The 24,764-nt window shown below is 36.3% G+C and overlaps 1 protein-coding gene and 1 long non-coding RNA gene across 3 annotated transcripts in view; one reads left to right on the top strand and one right to left on the bottom strand.

Moving 5' to 3' along the window:
• Positions 1-21,844, top strand: part of PRKCH (protein kinase C eta) — a 260,486-nt gene extending 238,642 nt beyond the window's left edge. The window contains exons 13-14 of the mRNA XM_051977769.1: positions 18,841-18,984; positions 20,622-21,844. Coding sequence (XP_051833729.1) covers positions 18,841-18,984; positions 20,622-20,768 — 291 coding nt within the window. The 3' untranslated portion in view covers positions 20,769-21,844. The remainder of the gene's footprint in view (positions 1-18,840; positions 18,985-20,621) is intronic.
• Positions 1-24,764, bottom strand: part of LOC127549600 (uncharacterized) — a 1,392,683-nt gene that overhangs the window by 1,345,956 nt on the left and 21,963 nt on the right. The window lies entirely within an intron of this gene.

Here is a 24,764-nt window from a genome sequence, read left to right on the forward strand (position 1 = left end):
AGCTGTACTGCTACCTGTAACACTAACTGTGTGTGAGATGAATTTGGACTATTTCCATCAAACAGGAGCTTGAAAATCAGATGCATACAGAGAAAAATATCTTCTTGTTGCCATTATATGAATAAGATAAAGGATAGTTTTATATATGTTAATTCAGTCAATTAGTATTCAGTAAAAGGCAGATAGTAGGCATGACAAATTGCCACTCTGGAAGATTTGTTTAAATTGTACTCTTTATGTAAGGATGGAAAACTGAGTAAATATTGAGTACCTGCTGCTGTTAATCCCTATGTTATTATTCCTTTAAGATATAAGTACAATGTTGTTATAAGTTCTATGAGAACAGATTCTTTAAAATATCTCTCTAAACAGCAGGGGAGCTACAGTGGGTATGGTATAAAGCAGATAATTGTGTCCTGGCAGATAATGTCTGTGTTTGCTTCCAGAGTAGAGCAGGACTATATTGACATTCCCCACTGCTAAAAAGGGAATAAGGAAAGGCCATACATAGTTGGTTTGAGTTTGATAGGCTGGGACTTGACATACTTAGAGAATAAATGCCAGTTTTCTAAGTCATGTCTGTAAAAATAACAACTCAGTGCCTACAAAGTTCTCTTAAGTCAACACCTTTCTTTAGGTTGTCACAGATATCTAGCTTAAATAAGGGTAGTTTGAAAGAAGAGTTTGATGTACTCTCCTGGTAGGTTTTTCTGGTTCCTATTCTTGGATCACCTTTCATTAACCTTGCAGCTCATTATAAACTTGGCATCAAAGGAAAATTTTAAGTGCATTTAATATTTAACCATGCAGAAAATAGAAAATTTAATTGTATCAAAAATATCATCAAAGTTTAGTGAAAAGCCACATCTACACTGTTATTTACAAAAATCTTTCTGGGTGAAGGATTTATCTAGTGAGTGATAGGAAACAATTGTAACATGGCAAAAAACAAAACCTACAAAGGATTTCCAAACTGTCTCTAGCCACCAGCTTCATATATCTCCCCTTAAAGGCTTTTATCATAGCTATTCAAAAATGTTGGCTGCTTATCTCCTTTTCTGTTTTTTTCCACTCAAACAGAAAAATATGGGAAAAGATGGGGAAGAGGGTCATAATTCAGGAATTGCATAATCCTTGTTTAATTGAGAGTTGAAGAATTTGAGGCTTGATTATAAGCTAAGAAGGAGAAATAAAATATAAGATGATCCAAAAAATTCTAGTAAAATATGCTTATTAGTATACAAAAGCACTGCAAACCCTTTAGCAGGATTGACTGATATTCTCCTTATAGGAAAATCATATTAGTCCACATATGTAATCCTGTAACTGAAAGGAGTTAAAATTCCATTTAAGATTATAGTTGTTTACTCACAAATCATGTCAGAATTCTACATATTTATTGCTTTATAGAATATTGGATATCTACCCTATGGCCAAAATCCAGTCTAGTGTATAAATTTGTTCTGCCATTTTAGTCAAGCACTTAATAGATAAACAGTAGCTGAGTACTTGTACAACAGACACAAATGTGATGTAAGACCATAATATACATCTCTGAGGAATGTAGATTCTAATAGTGGAAATACAGGACATGAGTAATTATAACGAAAGGTAGAACCATTGCAAAAAAGAAATCTTGTAGAGGGCCAGAACTCTGGAGAAGTATACTTAAAACAAGAATACTTACAACAAGGTGTTAACTCAGTGGAATTGATGAGATGATGGTTCTCTAGTTCACATATATATATATACTTAGCATGGTGATGTAATGGTTCTCTAATTCACATATATTCAGTAATGATGTAATTTTAATAGGATATATAAGGGCTGAGAAGGACTGGAAAAGAGACATTCCATCTTTGACCAGCTTCGTGGTGGCTGTCTTGCTTTCATTACTTCTCCACTAAGACCAAGGATTTGGGCTGATCCCGAGGACCTCCAGAAAGCTAGCCCAAACATTACAAAATCTAAACAAAGTACTATGATATACACTTCCCTTTGGGTGAGAAGCTGGCAGGCAGACAAGAATCAAAGAAGCCTTCCTAGAACTTAAGAGATGGAGTGGAGATTGACATCAATAAAGAGAGAAACAAAAGAGGATAGCAAAAGAATGTGGAACAAGGAGTATTCCAGTTGAATCCAGATGACAGTATGCTAGAAGACTAGAAGAGTATGTTGGAACCTGATTATAATGGGCGTTGAATGATAGAATAAGGATACTTTATTCTGGAAATGATGAAACTTTTAAATAGAGTAGTGACAGAATAACTATCCATGGTCCAATGACCTCATACTAGAAAATAAAGAATTATAAATGTGTTATGAATTAAGCTATTTCTGACTTATGCCTTCTGTGTTCTTCATTTTACAACAAAAAATATGTGCATTTATTACAAACTAACTGTGTAAGGCATTGTACTAGTATAAGAGGGTACAGATTTGTTTCACCCTCCTATTTCTTTTCCCCATCCCCAACTCCTTGATATTAGTCACAGGATGTAATCACTGATAATGAGATTTTAATGTGTTTAAAAGATATTGACACCTTCTTATCCCTTTAATAGTATGAATCTCTCTCTCTTTCTGATTGAGTAAACAATAGTGAACTATGACCACAGGTAACCCTTGAAAGTTGTAATTCAGTCCATCTGTGTCAGGGTAATAATCTGGAAGCCAGAGGTTGAGAAAGAAAAGAACCTTTCACTTCACTTTTAGTGTTTCTTTCCTTTTCCTTCCCCAGGTGCTTCCCCCTTGACAGAGCACAGCTCTTAGCAAAGGCCTTCATTAAATTGGGATAGGAAGAAGATTAGTTACAAAACATCTCTCTCCCATAAACCTGGGATAGATAATCTCACAGATACATTATTTTGGTGGAAATAATGGCACAAATTGAAGAGAACCGGGGTAGAAAAACACACGTAGGGAATACATATGGCCACAGTGACTCATTCTTCTGTTGTTGCCAAGTCTGGAAGGCCTTTATCTCTCTTTGCAATTCTATAAGAGAAAGAGAAAGCTCGTGATAGGAGGGCTAAAGAAGTAATAAAGATACAACAGCTTTTATACAAGAGATTTCATCACAAATAAGAGATCATTGAGATGGGGAGGGGGAGGCATTTAATTGGTTGTACTATCTGGAGAGATTGGAATGGAAGGTTTCTGTTTCCCCGAAAAAACCTGATTTCTAGGAAACAGACAATCAGGCCTTCAGGCTTCAAGTATAGCTGGCCAAGGCTCAAATACATAGGGGCCTGCACATATTATACAGGTCATAGGGGAAACACAGAAATAATGAAAATAAAATACAGAAAAAGAATTCATACATTCCTGTAAGTTCTTCACTTTGTCTCCCTATTCCACACAAGAGTACTTGGCCCATAGGAGGCACTTAATAAAGGTTTATTGTCTAACTGCTTTAGTGGGCACTTAATAGATGCCTATTGTATTGGATCAGAAAGAGCCAGCATTTACTCAGGAAATTGTGTAAATAAATACATACTAACTTATAAAGTAAGAGAAAACAGAAAAACTAGAAGGTGGTTGCTGAGCACCTTCAAGGAAGCAATGGATTCTAAGAAACCAACATGGTGAGAAAATGTGTTCCAGAAATAGAATAGGGTACTTATTTTTGCAAAAGCATGGAGATAAAATGTCAAGTTTGGAGAACAACAGGTAAACCAGTCTAGCTGGCACATAAAATTTCCCTGGGGTCAACTATAACACAGGAAAATGTCAAGATGGTACAAGTCATCCAGGAACAATAGACCTTACCCTAAGGGGAAATCCTGCACTGCTCAGCTAAGGAGAACTCACATGATTCTCTCTCCTCTTTCTTCTAAGACATTTAGTTCTGCAACTGCCTGGTAGAACAGCCTAAAGCACCAATATGGGGATTCTGACCCTATCCTTCTTACTGTAAGCAATAATACTAATAGGGCTTTAGGAAGATTTACATGGGCATCATGTAAATTATGGTGGATCAGAGGTGAGAGAAGAAAGAGATAAGAAGGCTAGAAAGGAGGTTGTTAAAATAGTATTGGCTGAGGTAATGATTGCTTAAGTGAGAGTGCTGACAATGGGGGTGGCAGGGAAGGAATGATTGTAAGAGATAGTGTGTGTGGTAAGTGAAATCTGAAGGTACTGAGGAAGCAAAGATTCAGGTTTCCGAGCATATTGATTTATTATGCAAAGTATTTCATTTGCATAACAAATCATATTCTGCCTCTTCTGCTTGGCACTGGACCTTGAATAGTAAGGAAGACAGATTTTTATGCATTAAAAAAAAATAATTAACAGAATATAAACCAGGGTATTAGATTAGGTCATTTGATTTCTATTTGGAGGAAAAATTAGGGGTTTTCTGAATTGGAAGGGGTAGGGTGAACAGGTGCTATTTCCTGAAATCAAAATATAGGTATCTCTTCCCCTTCCCCCAAAGTGTCTTATTTAATCAAAGGAACATAGGAAACTGGGGCCAGTTTTCAGATAAGATTATATATGGCTTATTTGAGATCTCTAATTATGAAAAAATTCTTTTTATCAGTCTTCATATTTGACTGGATTTCTGGTCATCATAACCAAAGTCCTTAGTTAAGGGTCTCTAAGTACTACTGAGGTGATTCAGCTTTCCAGCAATGCAAAACTAGATTCAAACAGTACAATAACATTTTCTCACAAGACATAAATTAGACTGGATTCATAATTGAATAGAAAGGGAATAAGCTACATCCAGAATTGAGTCACAAGATGGCCTCAGTGCAGTTCACTCAATTTTCCAAATGGAGAATATTGATTAGAGTTGATAGATCAGACTGGATATGAGGAGGCTGGAGGATAAAGGAGAAGAAAAACCCTTTATTCCTCAGAAGTTTCTTCTAGGTGCTGCCATATTGAAAGGAACAGAGAAGTTAGGAACAAGTAGGTTTAGGAAGAAATACTGAAATTAATATGGACATGTTAAGTTTGAGGTTGAGTTGGACATGTCCACCTAGAAATATTAATTTAGAGCCCTGATTAAGGTTACAATTAGAGCTAAAGATGTGATGTTTCCATATAGAGGCAATCATCAAAGCTAAGAAAGAAATGAGATATATTAGGAACATAATAGAGTGAAAGAAAAAAGGCAAGGATAGAGCTTTGTTTACTTTGGGAATCTAGAAGGAAGAAGAGCCAATAGAGGAGAGAAATATGTGGCCAGAGAATTAGGAGAACAGCAACACAAATGAGATTTCTTTCATAAAAGCTAAGAGATGGTAGGAAGAATAACATGAAGAATAATAAAGCTGGATATTGGGATGCTACTTTGATGTCCACTACATGGATGACCTTTTTGCAGTTTTAGGGAGGTGAAAGGCATTTCACTTAATGACAAGTTTGATTTAAAAGTCATGCAAAAGAGGAAGGAATTTTCTACTACAATGTTAGGGAAGATTTGTAACACCATGTACTTTCTGATTTCTTTTATGTGCCCTCCCTGGCTCTCCTCTTCCTACTCCTAACTCATTGTCATTCAGACTGTTTTTTCCAACAATTTTCATTAACCAGATTGAGTTTAAAAATCTAAAAGGTTGCTCTGAAGATCACATCATTTCCAGCCCCATTTCCCCAAAAGGAAGGTTGATTGGGGATATAATCCTTCCTTAGCACTTGCCTATTCAATTTCTCTTTAGGATTCCAGGTAACTTAAGCAAAGGGTGGTATTTCCTAAAGTTTTGATAAGTGATAGGGCAGAGAAAAGGCAGATTATGTAATCATTGTAGTTTATGTCCTTAGTAAAGTACTAAGTAAACTCCAGAAGCCTCTCTATTGTCTTTAGAATCAAATGAAAACTTCTTTCTTAATCTTGTAAAGCCTTTTACAACCTTGTCCCAACCCATCTTTCCAGTTTCGTTTTTCATTACTTTTCTCCCCACACTCTGAAGTCCAGCCAAGCTGGCTTTCAGTCTGTTTCTCACACATGACCCTCCATCTCCCTTCTCTGTGCCTTGGAATTGATTGTGTCCCTTATGTTTGGAATTTCTTCCTCCTCACTTCTACCTCATAGAATTCTTCTCTTCAAGACACCTTCTTAATGAAGACTTTCTTTTCTCCCATCACCCCCTTCCCTAAATATCTGGTACTTGTTTTCATTTATTAGCTACCTATTAGTTATATATCTATGTACTTGTCTCTCTTGTTAGAATGTAATCTCCTTTAAAGGAGGAGTTATTCTATTCTTTAATACAATCCTATAGTGCCTGGCATATAACATACTCTTAATAAATGCTTGTTGAGGAATGGATTTTAGGTCCAGTTGCTTTATAAAAGTTTGTCATGAAGACACTAAAAGGAGGTGCACAACAGTGTAAGTGTTCCTTTAAGGCTTATCTCGATCCTACGCCTTTAAATAAAAAACCATGGAATGGACTGACTTAAATATGACTCAAGTAATAATAACAAGAAGGTGGCTAGATGATACTTTGGATATAGTACCAGCCTAACGTTAGGAAGCCTCATCTTCCTGAGTTCAAATATGGCTTCAGACATTTACTAGCTGTGTGACCCTGAGCAACTCACTTAATCCTGTTTGCTTCAGTTTCTTTATCTGTAAAATGAGATGAAGAAGGAAATGGCAAATCATTCTAGCATCTCTGCCAAGAAAATCCCAAATGGAGTCTCATATAGTTAGACATAATTGAAAATGACTCAATAGCAACTACAAAACAATAATGAGATGACTAGAATAACAGTTGTGTGAGTAGAAAATGCCAGGAAAATAGGCCTGAGAGTACCTCTAGTACTCTAGTACTCTAACATCTAGTCTGAAAAGTGGCTGTGGTGATACAGGAAAGACAAATGGGAATAATGGATCCCAAAATAAAGCACTCAGAGACTGACAGTATGCCATGTGAAAGGACTGTCACATACTGACCACATCTCATTTGAGAATTACTGCAGAAAATTTCCCCTGAGGCTTTCGGCATAAGCACAGCTGTGGCAAAGACAGTAAACAGGATACTGCCTAGGATTACATTATGATGAAATGAAATATACAGTACAGTGTAGTTCCAGAAATACATTCTTGCAGACTACGGTATCAGTCTGATAGAATCAAACACAAGACAGACTAGCTAATTAGTGTTCACAGAACAAAAACAACCTCAGCTCTTAGTAACCGAACCACCAAAGATCAATTTGAGCATGCTTCGTGCTCTTAACAAAGATAAATTTGCTTTTAGACCAAAGCCATTGTGGTTTGTAATCAGTCAGTCAGTCAATAAGCATTTACTGTGTTCAAGGCACTATGCCTTTTGGGTAAGCAAAAAGGCAAGCTGTAGGGGTTTTTATTTTAATGGGAGGAGACAACATGTAAAAGAGGATGTATATTCAAGGATTAAATAACGTATCTGTATAGTATATACACACCATATACACATATATCTTGCGATACATATATACACACTACATATGTGTGCATACATAGTACACATATGTATATATACACGTATTGTGTGTGTGTATATACATATACACAGAGTAGCTGGAAAGGTCATTTGAGAGAGAAAGGCTGAAAAAATACATAATATATAATATAAGCAGACAGTCAAAACAAATTCTCACTTTGGTATTGCAGCAGAACTAGAACCAACAGGCAATGCAGAGTAAAGAAGCAAATTAAGATTTGATATAAGGAAAAAACTTCTTAAGAATTAGAACTCTCCCAAAGTGAAAGGAGCTATTTTCCAAAGGTAATAGGTTCTGCCTCCCTATAAAGGTCTTCAAGCAAACATCAAATGGGCACTTGCCAGGTATGTTATAGCAATGACTCTTTTGAGGTTATAGGTTGAATTAGTTGACTGCTGAGATTCTTCTAATTCAAAAATTTTATTATTCCGAGTCATTCAAGTAGATTCTAAAATAAAAAAGACTCTGAAAAGTACAAGGTACAGTAGAACTTTAGGGATATTGGAGGTTATTTCATAATCTAACCTCCTACCCAAAGCAGGAATCAACAACCTAAGTAGCAGGTAGTAATTCAGAGTATGGTTAAAACAGTAATGGGGAGTCCATTCTATTTTGGGATGGCTCAGAGTATATTCTTCCTTATGTTGAGCAGAAACTTGCCCCTTTATAACTCTTGGTTGAGGCTTCCAGTCACAGTAAAAATTGCTGGTCTGGTCATTCCTAGTGTCTCTACTGTCCTCTGACTTCCTATCTGGGCCAGTCCACAGAGGAAGGACTGAGAAAGATGTTTCCCGAATGAGAATGGCAGAGATTGCCAGTTCTAGTTCTGCCTAGTGATTTCTATCTCAGCCTAACTTAGGAAGGTAGACTTCCTTCCGTTTTATTGGCACATCATATGTCTCATTCCACCAATAACCTATTTTTAGGAATTCTCTCTCTCTCTCTCTCTCTTTTTTTTTTTTTTTTTTTGCAAATGCTAGTTATAAAGTTGTTTTTTGTTTTTTTTTTTTCCAGAATCATTTTCCCCCACCTTTTAATGAATTTGTCAGATCATATTCAGATGCCTACAAAATTGATTCAGTTCCTCAAAATTAGGATTGAGGATTGATTTTCACTCTAGGTACCTCTCTCTCTACAACCCCACCAGTAATTCATATGTCCTAACCACACCCCTCCATTACCCCATATAGCGTAACTGGGGAGTAGTAATGGCAAAGGTAACCAGTTCATATCTTCTCCCTCCACCCCCAGTTAACCACAAGCAAGAGGAAGTATAGAGATGAGAAGTAGGCAGAAAGTAGCATGCCAGTAAATCAGGTGTGCTAAAAATAGTGTGCACACAACACACACACACACACATCAGTAAGATGACTTTTGTTGTTCTGAACCCCCATTTGTTTTCAGGGAGACAAAATAGTAAGTAGTTCACTACTTCCAGCTCTCTCTTTCCAGAGATTAACTCATTATTCTCTCAAAAGAGCTCACGAGTTAGTGATGCAAAGGATAGGAAACTCAGACTTCACCAGTTCTTTTCTCAGCACCAGAAATGGCACCAGCCACTGTTCACCTTCCTCTGTAGCTTCCAAATAAATTGGCTACAGTCTCTGTCTTAGTACCTCAGCACTCTCTCTTTTTGCAGTTTATCCACAGTCTTGATGGCTAGAGGCAGCAGCAGAGCAAGATGGTCTTTCCCCTCCTCAAGGCCAATCTTCTATATTTTCTCACACCATCTGATCAAGCTGAAGTTTCCCCTTCCCCTCCCTTAGATAATAGAAATTCTTCAGGGAATCTTTGCCTACATTTGAAATGAGAGGATTAAACTAGATGACCTCTTAGATCTGTCTCTTCCAGCTCTTAATCAGTGATCTCGTGGTCTGGTTTTATGTGGGCTTTTACTCTTCACTCTTTCCTCCACTCCTAATACACACTGAAACTGTACAAAGTCACAATTCTATGTGGAAAGCAATGAATAGGAAATTCTTTCTTCTATCTTTTTAAAAAGTTTACTATGAAAGTCATCTCTCTTCTCTTTGGTTGAAGTCTAAAATCTAATGACATTAGAAAGCCATATTATACTTCCGTAACAGCCAAATCCAGCTATAGTTAGAAAATTCAGTGTTATCTGCCTCCTAAAGGGAGATCTTGTTAGCCTAATTGCTTTAGATAACTATTCTTCTTGAAGATCAAATAGAACTGTCAGAATGGGAACCAATCTTATGGCCAATGGCTTTATTTTAATTAGTTTAAAAGGACAGTTAAAAAAAAAAAAAAAAAACCTTTTAACAAGTTTCTTATTGCAAAGATTCAGATTACCAAAGATGAAAATATATCTCACAAAAGACATCACTATAGATGATAGAAATCTTATAGTGGATAACATAATTAGTCTGTAAAGCAGGTGTTAGCCATGTGTCCCAGTAACATCTTTTTTGAAGGGATTACACCATAATAACTATCTTCTTACATTTATTTAGATCATTTGCACCTTGACATTAGGTGCTGACTTATTTTTCTGTTTGTATCCCAACACTTGTGCTTTGTACAAAGTAAGCGCTTAATAAGTATTTCATCTATTTAAATATATTCTGAATTGTAAATTGTATCTTTCATACTTCCTTTTCATGTTTGTTTTTTAAAACTTTTGCTATCAGAAAAATAGATTTTAAAGTTTATCTTGCTTTCCATTAACTACTTGAGTCTGGAAATTTCTAAGTGTTTTTGTTTATTTGTTTGGTGGCTCTCTGTAATAGAAGGGAACTCTTCTTAAGAAGACTTTTTGGGGTTTTTTAAAGAGTTTTCTTTCATTTTAGTTTTCAGTCAACAAATTTATTTTCTTTCTCTCCCACACATCTTCAGTTTAGAACAAAAAAGAAAACCCTTGCAACAAAACTATATATGTATACATATATAGACACATATACATATATAGAGAAACACATATATATGTTTTAATGTATATGGGGAGGGAGAAAGACAGGCAGAGAGGACAATTTCCTAATTGTCCATATTCGTAACTGTTTGTCTCATTCTACATTTATTAGGCAGGTTCTAAGTCTTAACAGAGATTAGAAAATTTTCAGATTCTAATCTTTCAAAGAACATTTAATCTATACCTTTTGCCCTAGGTAGAACAACACAATGAGCATTTATTTAGATTTTAATATCTGCAGTAGATTATTCAAACTTTTTCTAGTGCTGAAACTCACTATTAGGATATTCTTTAACCAGTAGTCCCAGATTCTTTTTGTTGCTGTTTAAGCTTATTTCCTCTTATAACCACAGAGTGACATAATTTAGATCTTTAAGAGACTTCTGAGATCATCTAATCTAAGCATCTCACTTTATAGATGCCAAAACTCTGACTTGCAGAGGTTATGTCTGATGCAGATATAGAAAATAGCCAAGCATCTTCCTCTGATAATGCGGAAAAAACTGTAATCCCATCCCCAAATGCTCTTAAAAATATCTATGAAATCTCCCTCCCATCCTCTTACCCACACTAGCATACCTAATGTTCTACTTGTTGCTCTCTTAAGAAGTGATCTAATTAGTAGCCATAGTTGGAAGGGAGGTGGGGGCAGGCAAATGCTTTAAACATGGAGTGGAGTAGTTAATATAATACAATATCTTTATAAAACTAGTGTTGGGACATAGGGGCTAATATTTACCTTTACTTTGAGGGAAAGAGGGAACCAGAACCAATTTTCTCATTGGTATAGGGAACTTCTAGAGAGGGAATTCTCTTTGTCAACACTAAATTTTGCTTAGCACCTTAGAAAGTCTTAGAAACTTGCCTGGACCAGCCAATAATTAAGGGACTTGCCCAGGGTCAGAAGGCCAAGGTCAGAGTTGGGGTTTTCCTGAGTCTGAGGCCATCCCTCTGTCTAACATACTACAACTGCTCTTACATCTACCTAAAAGCTAATTATGTTATCCTCTGTCAGGTTTCTGAGTGCTATAATTTCATCTGAGGTATGTCGGAATCCCTGTAGTAATTAATCTTGTTAGGATGTTTTTTTTTTTTTTTTTTTTTCAGCACTCTCAATTACTTAGAGAGACAGATTTTTGGGGTGGAATTAGATTTTTTTTTTTTTTACATTGGCAAGGGCCCTCACTTTTCCAGTCTGTAAAGGCATTTTATTGGCTCTTGAAAATGCTATGATTCCTCTGTGTAAATATGTACAGTCTTCCATGAAGTCAGTGTTTTTCTCCGTCTTTAATAGAGTTTGCTGTTTTGGACCACAAGTCTTAGAGAAGGTTAGCTGAGGTCCTGTTCTTGAGACTCAGCTTGGAGACTAATGAAATTGAATACATTGAATTTGATTTATAAGCTCCTGACCTGCTTCTCTTTCCCAAGTCCCTTATTCTTCCTTTCCTCTGGCTTATTTTTTCTCCTCCTTCATCTACTGCACCTCTCCCTTAAGTGTTCAGTATTTGGAATAAACAACTTAGCCTATTTAAAAAAAAAAAATTTCTTGGTTATTTGGATGCCAAATTTGAATAATAAAAGAAATAAGGAGGAACTCTCCTGTAAAAAGAAAATAATAATATGCTTAAAAAGAATGCTAATATACCATTGATCTATATCCCTTCCCTGCTCAAAAATCTTCAGTGGCTCCCTTTTCTAGGTTAGAATTCAAACTTGTCATCAGAGCATTTAAGCATTTTTGCAATCTGCCTCTCACCTACCTTTCCAGACTCATTCATAGTTCTTCCTTTCATTGCACTCTTCATTCCACCCTAACTTCCTATTAGCAATTTCATGAATTTAACATCCCATCTCCAACTTCTGCACAAGCTGTGCACTCTACACCTAGAGAGGACGCCCTACTCACCTCTACTTCTGGTAATTTTTCTTCCTTCAAAGTTTAGTTCAGTTGCTGCTACTACTACTCAATATACTCAAGTAGGTCTTCAATCTCAGTGATTTGGATATTCACACACAATCTCTCCATGCTTGCTTATCCGTGATCTCTCATGAGATCATCATGGGGATCTAACCAATGTGCTAGAAGCCCGTCTGATATTGTGAGGCTACTAGTAGAATGTTCAGGATATCACCCTTGCTCTTTTTACATAAATAGACATGTTCTCTTTATGATAAACTCAGTTGTTACTGCTCTCACTCTCTTGACATTACTTTGTAGTAGAAAATAAACTCCTTGATGGCCACAGCTATTTTGGTTTTGTAGGCACTTACAATACTTTACATTGCTTTGGGTTCCAAATCCTAATCTAACTGAATTGAATTGAATTCAGTTTAAGTTAATTATACCTGTCTGGAAAACCAATGAGGATTAGCTTCCTTGAACATTTATTAAGCACCTACCATGAGTCAGGCACTGTGCTAAGTTTTAAAAATACAAAGAAAAGTAAAAACAAAAAACAAGCTCCCAGTCTAATAGGGAAACAGCATATAAACAATTATATGCAAACAGACTACTTATAGAATTGGAAAAGACATCAGCTGACAATTAATCCAACCTATACACACAATAAATTACTGCTATAACCTATCTGATAAGTATTCTCTCAGCCTTTTTTTTTTTTTTTTTTTTTTTTTTCAGGACATGTTATTATATACTTAGGGGGAAAAGGAGATAAAATATCCTAGTCTGAAGCCCTCGTTTTCCCTATCCTTAAGGCCTCTACTTTAACCAGCCCCCTTTCCTTCCTGGTACTTAAGATCATTTATTTCAGAATTGTTTAACTGGCATTCTACATTCCTTTATCCCATTAGCCCTCTACCTCTGCCTCTGCCTTGTTCCATTTCTGAGCTCAAATACACCCTATCTTTTGCTTTCTTTGCCCCCCAACGCCAAGTGGAAGTATTCCTGGAGAAAGTGATGTAATGATAATCATTTTTTCCACCATGAATTGATTTTATCTGAACTCACTTGGATCTATCAACCTATTCCATAATTCATTTAGTTGATTCCCTGTGGTATTCCCCACAGCAGTTTCAAATTTTCCACTCTCTTCAAACCTCCAATCCTAATCATATCTGTCTTACTCTCAGCAGATAACCTGACCTCCTCTTTTTCTTGTTCTCTCTATTCAATACCTGTCAGTGGCTCCTTTTTTCAAATGTCACTTTGTACAGAATGTGCTTCCTAATCCTAATTACCCATCCCTCCCCCTTCTGCCCAGCAATGAATGGTTCAGGTCTTTCTAGCTGCTGATACTCTGTTTATACCATGTAGTGCTGGTTTGCCCCTCCTTGTAACACCATATTTTACCTTACACCATTTGTATTGTGTACTTTTCTTATTCTCCATTTACCTCCTGGTCCTGTCCCATGTTTCTATCATCTATCTTTCTAGGTCACAAATTCTTTGAGAATAGGAACTGTACCTCACTCATTTTTGTATTATTCACAAAGTCTTATAAAGAGTAGATGCTCAATAAAAATATGTTCCTATATAAGTATTCCTCACCTTCTCCAAGATTAATCTCTCTGCCCCTTCTTAACTTTCATATGTCCTCTAGGATTTGACTATATCAATTATCCTTTGCGCTCCAGCACTGTTAAATCACTTCTCTATTGATTGCTTCCTTTCCACTTACATACTGATTTCTCCTCTAACCTAAAAATAAAGACCACAAAAAATCCCATTTTTTTGATTCTGGTATCTCTTTAAACCACCATCTCATCATTTCTTTCCTTTACATCTGCCACATTTTTTTCCTTAGTGCTCACTCATTCAGTACTTTTTAACCAAGCTGCTGTCCTCATTGTACTGAAATATTGATCTTAGCAGTAACCAATAATCTTGCAATCAACAATTCCAAAGACATTATATCACTCTTTATATCCTTGACCTTAATCCTGAAGAATTTGGCACTTCCAGTGATCTTTCCTCCTAGAAATTCTTTTCTTTGCCTTCTTGGATAGCATACTATCCCGAATTGACTTCAGCCTTTGACGACTCAGTCTCCAACTGCTTCCATATTCATCTTAATCACCTTTACTGTATGATCTCAGGCAAGTCAGTTCACTCTCAGCATCAATTTCCTCATCTTTAGATTAATAGCCTTGACCTAGATGATCTCTGAAGATTCTTCAGCTCTTAATCTTGTTTCTCATTCTCTTGCCCCTAAATATAGCTATTTCCAAGACTATTTTAGCCTTCTTTTGGTAATTCCATCCACTCTATTTCATGTTTTTAGATACTATATTTTTGTTAATGAAGCCATCATCCTACCAGCCACCCATAATGAAATCTTAAACTCATGTACTTTTTTATAGCTAATTAGCATAATAGCCAATAACATCTCTTACTTTTTTTACTTTACATTTTCTCTACTAGTAGTAATGGTGATGATGGTAGTGACAATATTTGCATAATAATTTAGGTTTTGTACAATTTTTTTTCTGTTTTTTTTTTTCATTTTAGTTTCATAGTATCTCTCTAACTGTATGAGACTAAAATCCTGCTTCCTATAAGATGACAATTTAGTAAGGGAGCTAAGAATTTTAGTACTAACACATTAAATTTTATTTATTTAATATTTTTCCTCAGTTATATTCAAAACAAAATTTTTTCTACATTTGTTTTTTAAAATTTTAAGTACTAGGTTCTTTCTCATTGCTATTCACAATTAAGAAACCACATGTAAAGTTACGCATAAAAGTCCATAAAAATTGTGAAAAAAATATATAGATCTCCCATCCTAATGAAAGCTTCTAATGGTGGTAGCTTACTTACTATCTATATTCCCTTAGTCAATTCCTTATACCTTGTTTTGTTTTGTTTTCATTTGGGCTTGGTTTCCAAAAGATTCCTTCCAGATAAAAGTCATGGGATCGTAGTTTCTTAGATTTAGTTCTGAATAAGATCCTAGAAGCTATCTAATTCAATCCTCCTCACTTTCTAGATAAAGAAATTAAGGCCCAGAGCCTCTAAACATTTGCAGGACCAAATGTAAAATCTTTTTGACTTTTTAAACTGGTTCCATTTTATCTTTCCAGTCTTCTTATATAGTCTCCCACAGACTTTACAGTCTAATGATTCTGACATCCTGTGTGTTCCTCCCACAAGATACTCCATCTCTCCACTCTGAATTTTCACTGGCTGTCCCCTTTGTCTCAAATTCTCTTTTTTTTCTAACTTCTCTTATCTGACTTCTCTGGTTTCCTTCAGATTTCAACTTAAATCTACTTTCTTCAATAAATCTTTCCTGATCTCCTTTAATGGTAATTTTTTTTTCCTTCTGATGACTTTTTCTAATATATCTTCATATAACTTGTTTGTGTATAGTTGTTTACGCGCTGTTTCTCAGCTATACCTCAGATTATGAACTCCTTGAGGCTGGAGACTTTTTTTCCCCCTGAGGCAATTGGAGTTAAGTTACTTGCCCAGGGTCACACAGCTAGGAAGTGTTAAGTATCTGAGGCTGGATTTGAATTCAGATCCTCCTGACTTCAAGACTGGTGCTCTATCCACTGAGTCATCTAGCTGCCCTCGTACAACTTTAGCAAGTGCCTGGTACATACAGATTTTTAACTTACTTAAGTGATGTCCCCAAGGTCCTGCAAGCAGCTTTGAATGTAGATTCTCTGGATCCAAATAAAATATTCTTGCCACTAAACCATATACCTACTTGGCCATGTTTTATGTAATTTCAACCCTAGAACTTAGCAAAGTATTCTGCATACAGTATGTATTTTTAATTGAAATTTATTTAATGAAGGGATTTGGGGAGGATGAATGAAGAGCTGGAATTGAATTGAATTACAGAAGCACATTTAACTTGGAAAAAATTTTTAAAAGAGCCATGGTAATAATAAATCAGCCAAAAACCATTATTAAATATCTACTGTGTTCCAGGAACAAGATTAAGCATTGAGGATACAAAGAAAGGCAAAAAACAGCCCCTGCTCTCAAGGGAGATCAGATCTAAAACTAACCTGTTTGCAAAATTGTGTGTGTGTGTGTGTGCGTGTGCGTGTGTGTGTGCATGCGTGCTGGTCATCCAGAAGAACATCTTAGAACACTAAAGAAATGTACTTACCTCGTAAAAAAATTATTTCTGGCTTTCCCTATAGCAACAAGCCACATTTACATCGTGTTTTACCATAGAACCCTATCCAAAGCTGCTAAACAAAAAGCAGAAGGGGCATTTTCTTGCTGTCTTTAGAACCCAGCTACCTGTAACTCAAAACTTTACTGGGGAAGAACAAGTAGCCAGTCACTCCTAGAATCTCTATCTAGGGACAACTCCCACCTGCCAACTGCAGAGAATTTAATACCCCTTCCTCCCCCCCCCAAAAAAAAAGACAAATTATTGACGTGCATTAGAGAGGGGAATGGGAGAGAAGCAACCTTTCAAAAATGGGAACTTCTGGTCACTCCAGGGAATATAGTAGTACAATGTTATTGTTATATGCATCTTAATATAAAGAACAAGTGGTACCCTGATTCTCATAGGGCACCCTTTTCTTGCATAATTACCAGCTATAATTGGCAGGCCTAAGAAGTTCAAATAAGCCATCTGGGACTATTTCCTTTCCCCATATGCTGAGTCTTAGAATTGTTCTTTGTTAGTGAGCTTCACAAATGAAAGCTGTTTTACTGAGAATTTTATTTAGGTATGATTTCTGAGAAAAGACAGTATCTATTGGATTTTTTTCCATCTAATTTTTGTTTTATTTTTCCATTTTATAGCAATTGTCTCACTCTCTTCTCAGCTGAGGCAAGCATGAGCTTGCTTTTATAAAATTCAAACCAATATGCATTCAGAACTTCTGCTAAACGGTATCTGACTATAAGAGATTTATTTCTTTAATCTGTGTTTAAACTTTAATTGCTTGATGAGTTTCTGAATGTCCCAGTCAAAATATCCTGTGATTCATGGTCTTGGCATTTTATATTTTGTCCCATCTTTAATGTACCTCCACTTGTGACTTTTGTGTTCTTGCTTCTGGGAGAGAGAAGCCATTAAATCCAATTAATAACTTTGTTTTTATTAGCTCTTCTTTGAAGGTTTCTAACATTCTGTCCAAGGTTCTTCTTTTCAGATTTGCTTAGAGATTTTTGAAGTCTCTCTTCTCCCCTCCCTCCTCCCCCAATATTATTATTATCTATTTAAAGCAAAACATTGTCATCCCAACTTCAGGCATCTGCTGAGGAATTCTCCAAACTTGAAGTCTGTTCATCTTAGCCCAGTACCTAGCACATAGTAGGCATTTAATAAATACTTATTGACTGACTGAACTGACCTTTGTTTTTTGAAAATTCAGCTATGGTTGAGTTCAGTCAGGGACCATTTCTCTAACCATAGAATAACATTCTCACATTAATAAATAGAAAGAAGTTAATTTATCTTGGATTAAGGAACACTTCTGTTGTTTGTTTGTTTGGTTTTTGGGTTTTTGTCATTTTTTTTTGTTAAGTAATTTATCTGAAAGGATTTTCCTCTTACTTGAAAGGGAAAAACAATTATAAAATCTTTGTGTAGGCCCTTTATAATTGAAAAATCACATTCCATATGTGGAAAGTCAATGATCCTAGTCTAGTTTGGTCAGGAAATAAGTAAATGTCTTTGTTGGTCACTTTGTGGAGTATAATTTAATTCATTACACTTTAGTAGAACTTCTGTACAGGATGGATGGCTAAGATCCATTTGTGATATAATGATAAAGACTTGCATATAAGATATCCAACTTACAAATGCAAGACCACTTAATCTCTAAAATATGTGGGAATGTTCCCTTTACTTGATAACTGATGATAACTGATTCAAGGCCATTCAATCTAGAATCCCAAATGGAAAGTATCTTATAAGAAATTTTCTACCTAAAACTATACTCTCTGTTTTTTAAAGGGACAGGGAGAGATACCTTGGTTTTCTGACAGCCAGAGAACTCTATTTTATTGGTTTGTCACAACCAACTTGCTGTAAACAAAACAAAGATCTGTTACTGGCTGTGGTTACATTATAGTAGGAAAGAGAAAGGCATCTATTTCATTTTTCTCAGAAGAACTGTTTCTTAGGAAATAGTTCCAAAAAGGAATTCCAATCCTAAATGACACTCCCATCTGGAGCTACAATGTGAGAGAAAGTCAGTCTGTATAAAAGTTTCCCTTAAAAAGAAAAAAAAAAGTTTACATAATTGAGAATTGGACACTCCAACTTTATTTTAGTTTTTTTGGTGACTTGGACCATCTGAAATGGAATTGATAAAGAGTATGATTATGGATGTATTTCTGCTTTTAAAAAATGCCTCGGGCTGTGTGTGTTCTGCCCCTGTGTAATACAGATGGAAAATGCAGCCAGCTAAATAAGAATCACCAGAAAGATTCCCATAGACCTTTCTACCATTGTCAACATATATCTATATTATAACACCTTGAATATGTATAAATGGAACTATTTTCTCTGTTTCTTTTTTAGTTCATGACCAAGAATCCCAATATGCGGTTGGGAAGTGTGACTCAAGGTGGTGAGCATACCATCTTGAAACATCCATTCTTTAAAGAAATTAACTGGGTCCAACTGAACCAGCGTCAACTAGAACCACCCTTCAGACCCAGAATTGTAAGTGTCCCAAGGCAATATGAGAAAAGTCTCTCTTTGTCCATTAATTGTCTGAAAGCATCCTCTACAAGTCATACAACAGATAAGATGCTCCAGTCTTACAATGTAACCTTAAGTTATGCTTCCCTTGCTTGGTGGGCTTTCAATCCAAATGTCCAAGCCATTCAATGTTTATTGCTTGTATACCTTTTTTTTTTCTTTTTTTTTGCCTTTTCACCTTCTTCATGCTCCTCAAACTCTAGTGAAATCTCCCTGAGTTTTGCATATCCTGAGATTCTCCCAGATCTGAGACTCACCTCCCAAGGGGTTCTATAGTTTGAATAATGACTAGTGTAGTACTGATACAAGAATTTCCTTCTGTTTCCTGACAACTGAAAGCTCTGTAGTTTTCCAAAGTCCCTGTGGAAAACAAACAAAAAAAAGTGAGACTTAGTTCTTTTAATATGGACTCTGGCCTTTTAAATTAGAAAGATCTTATTTTTAACTGCAGAACTCAGGAACTAGTAGCCAGGAAAATGCTCTCTACCAACACCCCTACTGACAGTCCCCTTGGTGCCCCATGCACAGCTGTCTAGGGTGGAGCTCTCAGGGAGGCAGCTGTTGAACTTGTGGTAAGCTCAAGAGCTAGCTGGCATGGTGAGAGAGAGAAGCAGGGCAAAGAATAGTGCTGATACTTGGGGGGAAAGGACACTGGAAAAGATGGGAGAAAAAAGATTTGCAGGATTTTGACCCGTACTTACACAGGATATTAAAAACTCTAGCACCATCTCTGTGTATATTGTTCGAAATCTTTCCAAAGGTATAAAATATGCAGCTATTTTAGTCTCAAATGGCCTGATGTGTTGTAGATCAGGAGCCAAAGATAAATTAAATTTAGGGCAGCTAGGTTTCATAGTGGTTAAAGCACTAGCCCCAGACTCAAGAAGATCTCAGATCTGGATTCAGACACTTGACACTTACTGGCTGTGTGACCCTGGGCAAATCATTTGGCCCTTATTGCCTCACGAAAAAAGAAAGAAAAAAAAAAAAAAGATGAATGTCCTTTGTCTTCCATTACCGTGAAGAGTGCATCCTGCCAGGAAGACTCCTAAAATATTTACATGGCAGCAAGGCACAGTGAATAGAAAGCCAGCCAATTAATAAGACTGTAGATCATTATTTCCTACCCTTAGTCTTACAATGAAGGCTTTCAACAATAAGCATTCATTTTCTGTTATGTATCTTCATTATCCTAAATACTGGGAGAGATGCACAGCTTAAATACAAAGTCCCTCTTCTTTGGCTTGTACAAAGTTTACTATTATTGTTTGCTTTGAAGAAAGAATTCAGAGCATTAATAACTATTGGCAGATTTAATCTTTGGGATTATGCTGAAGTTCCTTAATTTTAGTGTCTAACATTGACTACTCAGTAAGATTTTCTTGTGATTCATTAACTTAATGGATTTAAAGGCATTAAAAACACAGAGTTCTGTAGCACAAAGTATTTTAATTATTAATCATATTTATGGACTAGTGCAATAATAAAATTGTCAATGAGAGTTCTAAAGCCATTATTTGAAATTTTGGGGATGTGCCTAGACTAATGCAAGATGATTCAAGTCTCAAGTTCATCTCTCTTCTCTTTTTGTTTCACAGAAATCCCGAGAAGATGTCAGTAATTTTGATCTTGACTTTATAAGAGAAGAGCCAGTTTTAACTCCACTTGATGAGGGACATCTTCCTATGATTAACCAGGAAGAATTTAGAAACTTTTCCTATGTATCTCCAGAATTGCAATCATAGCCTTAAGAGAAAAGATGTAGAAGATGACAGATTTTTCCGGAATTTCCTTTTTAAGAAGTATTTAGCCATAGCCTTATTTTACAACAACAACGTTACCTTAATGTGAAGAATATACAGAAGAAGAAAAAGGATACCATGGAATATGTTCAACGTTGTCTTTGAGGTCAAATGTGTATAGTGCTGGAATGACCATGGTACTTTCAGCAGTTGATTCAGAGATCAGACTAAGTGTTGAAGTATTGGGTTCAAGAGTAATGTGCCCAAGCGTAATTTGGGTTTGGGGGAAATTAGCAATAGCAAAAAAAGAAGGAGGAAGACCTACACAGAGCATGAGCTGAGTATCTTAGCATTTCTGAGCCAAACAGACGTTTTACACTGATGAGGCAGTGGCAAAACAACCTGACACTGCCTGCATTTTAGACCTTTGGAACCAGCACCAGGTGGCAACTTGGGAAAATTCAGGGAGAAGTTTTAAAAAAAAAAAAAAGGCTCCTACCTGCTGATGAAGAATTTGATACTCTTCTCTTCCAAGAAACTCAATGGCTTTCTTCTGGACTGTGGAGCTTCCATGTAAAGTACTTTACTATGCTGAAGTATAACAAATAAAAGCAAAAACCTAACAAAGCAATCAAACCACCTTTGTTTCTACAATGATAACCAAGACAAGGTCCCCCTCTGTTCTGTTTGTGAAATATGAGATTATTGTTTGCATTCTATGAAATGCCTTTATCCTTAAACCATTTTTGTTTGCATGGCCACTGTTTCCCCCTGGAAGGACAGGGCTCTCTTTTCTAAATAATACAAGGAATAAAGAAAGGAGTTCGACATCAGTGGGTGCATGCTAACAAAAAATTGGGCCTTAGGCTCCCACCTACTTTTGTGTCTAATTAGCTGGATGTAAAACTACTTTTGTGTCTGTGAGGGAGGGAAGATTCTGTGTGCAGTAACCCAACCTCTACTAGTAGAGCTACCTGTACTTTTGTTGTTTATTTAAATTATGGTTTAAGTGGAGATCTTATTATGAGTGTGCCAATTAAATACTCCATCGTGGTTTCAATAAAGCTATGCCTGAAGTATTTGTGAGGATATTCTCTGAATTCTAAACTTGGAATTTTTTTCACTATTCTGAAATAGGATGAAAGCCCTAGTGATTGCCCTTCTCATGCTTAGGGAATTCTCCTTGGAAAATGAGTTTCCCAGCAGGCTAGATAGTATTTTGACAGTTTAAAATGTATATTGTCTAATTATGCACATTATTTCATTTTATTCCCACTATTATCATGTAAGTCAAGCAAGACAGATGTTCCTTCAAATATTTATTGAGTAACTAAGAGGCTGTGTTGTAGCCTCATTTTACATATAAGGAAACAAGTTCATTCACTCAACAAGCTCTTTATTAGAACCCATTTGTAGCTGATGACCTAAGTTCAAATTTCTATACTGGTAGTATTCATGTGATCTTCGGCAACTTATTTAACTTCTTCAGGTTCTTTTTTCTCATCTGGAAAATTGGGGAAGGGAGGAATAAATGTCCTCTGAGGTACCTTTCAGCTCAATTCCTTTTCACTTGAAAGAAGCTGAAATAGACCTTTTAAGAGAGATAGAGAAAAAGACTCCATTCCTGCCATTATGAGAAGCAACAAGACATAGTAATGTGGTTGGTGTAGATACCAGAGGATGGTAGGCAACAAATTTGGGTTTCAGTCATGTGAAGAATTCACAATGGCTATTCTCTTTGGCAAAAAATAGATTTATTTATGGGAACAGGTTACAGACAAAATAAAAGGTACAATAGGTACCAGGAATGGTAAATATGAGTTGGGAGAGCATATGAAAGAGGTCTTAATAATTAATGATGGAAAGGGCAAGTTCCCTAATGGAACTTGCCATTTACCAGGAGAAAAGAAACACTCCATTAGGTTGGAGCATGCCCTTAGCTGGCAGGCTAAATCCTGAAAGTGACATAGCACCCAAAAAAAAGTTAATTAGCTATAAGGAGGCAAAGAGGGGTTGAAAAACATAGTAGAATTAGGGGGGATATCTCGTGGCATGGTGGGGTTGGGGAAAGACACCACAAGGCAGAGTGCCTGGCAGACTAACCCAAAGAAGGGCAACGAGTATAGCATGAACCATCAAAGAAGATTTTATTTTGTTTTATTTTTTGGCTGAAGCAATTGGGGGTTTAAGTGACTTGTGCAGGGTCACACAGCCAGAAAGTGTTAAGTATCTGAGGTCAGATTTGAGGTCTCCTGACTTCAGGGCTGGTGCTCTATCCGCTACCACCTAACTACCTCCCCAACCCCCCAAAAGTAAATTTTATAAAGGAAAATTTAACCTCAGGGACATGACTAGGATTTCTAATAAGATATAGCAAGGTGAGGCTGCCCAAGACTTCTGCAAAGCATGAATCCTGGGAGTTTGACATAACTTAGATTCCTGACTGGACAACTTCCCCAGAGGGTGGAACCACGGAGCTAAACTGATCTCTGTCAGTGCCTTTTTCCTGCCTGCCCCAGGGATTAATTTTATCAGTTCTTTAGTTTCTACCCAACAACTTCACTATTCCGGATCTCAACAATAGTAAGTAGATAAGAGAGTTGACCTTAAGACCTGGAATACTTGAGTTCAAGTCCTGTTTTTGAAATGTACTGGAAGTGGGACCCTGAACAATTATCACTTATGTATATCCCCTAGTATTCTAAAAAGCACTCTAAGACAAAATTAGGAGCCCAAGCTAAACTAAAAGTCCCTGTAAGAAGCTGCAGAAAATGTGTCAACTGGAATGGATAGTGAAATTTCCATTCCTTCCATCTTAGAGCTTTATCCTCTACTCTATTATTTACCACCCTACTATCATAGAGCAGTGAGAGGCTGAGAAGTCCAAAAAAAAGACTTTGCCTTCATTGCTCCAGAGGGCCTTCATTTCCACTTTTGTCGTTAATTTAAATTATTTTTAAAGTACAGATTTGGGGGAGGGGTGAATAATAACCCATAACAGTTTAAATAAAGACATGCTCTTCAATTATAGGGGAGTCTTTTAAGTCATATGGCTAATAAAAATTTTCCAATCCCATTATTTTCCCCATAAATTGTATTATTTTGGTCTTCCTTCAATGCCTCTATTGTCATAGGATTTTATTGATGTGTATACTATCCTCATCAATGCAGAATGCAACCTCTCCATGCCTTAATTGATGGTTTCTTATATTGTGATTGGTGATAAGTTTTTCTGTGCTCAGCTTGGTTGCTCTTCAGATGACAAGCATTGCCAGGCCCATAATCCGAGCCTTTGTATAATGGTGAAAAGTAGCATCACTTGAAATCTGCTGTCATAACTTTCAAGAATCTATCATCATTGTCATGTCCCCATGAGCCATCAAAACGGAAACTAACCAGGACAATAAGGAAAAAATGCATTCTTGTGGAACTCTTGAATCTAGTGTTTTAATTTTGTTGTTGTTGTTTTTAAGGTGGTTCAGAGCAGTGTCTATGTCGTTTATGCTGGTAATGAAGTTAAAAGTACATGGAACCATAAGGAATCAATAATGTTAAGGCACTATAAGATGACTATTTATATTTACTTGTTGCATTATGGTGATAATAGCTGTCACTTTAAAGTTTGCAAAAATACGTTACAAATATTATCTAATTTGATCCTCAAAACTGTTAACAGTTAACCAATTTCACAACATTACATGAAAACTAGGTTTATTACAAGAGGAATGAACATACAGGTGGAACCCAAAGACTTCATTCAGAAATTTGCATGTTTGTAACAGTACAACAAAAGGAAGGAAGAGGAAACACAAATTCCCCTAAAGGGGTATGACATAGGAGAGAGATAGCAAAGGTAGTAAAAGAACAAAATCCTTCCTGAAGAGGAAGAGCAAGGTGATAGCAAAAGAGATATTCCTTTCTCTTGGAAACTGCTAGACCTTGAAGAGATGATGGCCTTATCTAAAAGGGTTTCATATGCACGAGCAGTTTCACAACTTA

The sequence above is a fragment of the Antechinus flavipes genome, chromosome 2 (assembly GCF_016432865.1).
Source record: "Antechinus flavipes isolate AdamAnt ecotype Samford, QLD, Australia chromosome 2, AdamAnt_v2, whole genome shotgun sequence".
Classification (NCBI taxonomy): Eukaryota; Metazoa; Chordata; class Mammalia; order Dasyuromorphia; family Dasyuridae; genus Antechinus; species Antechinus flavipes.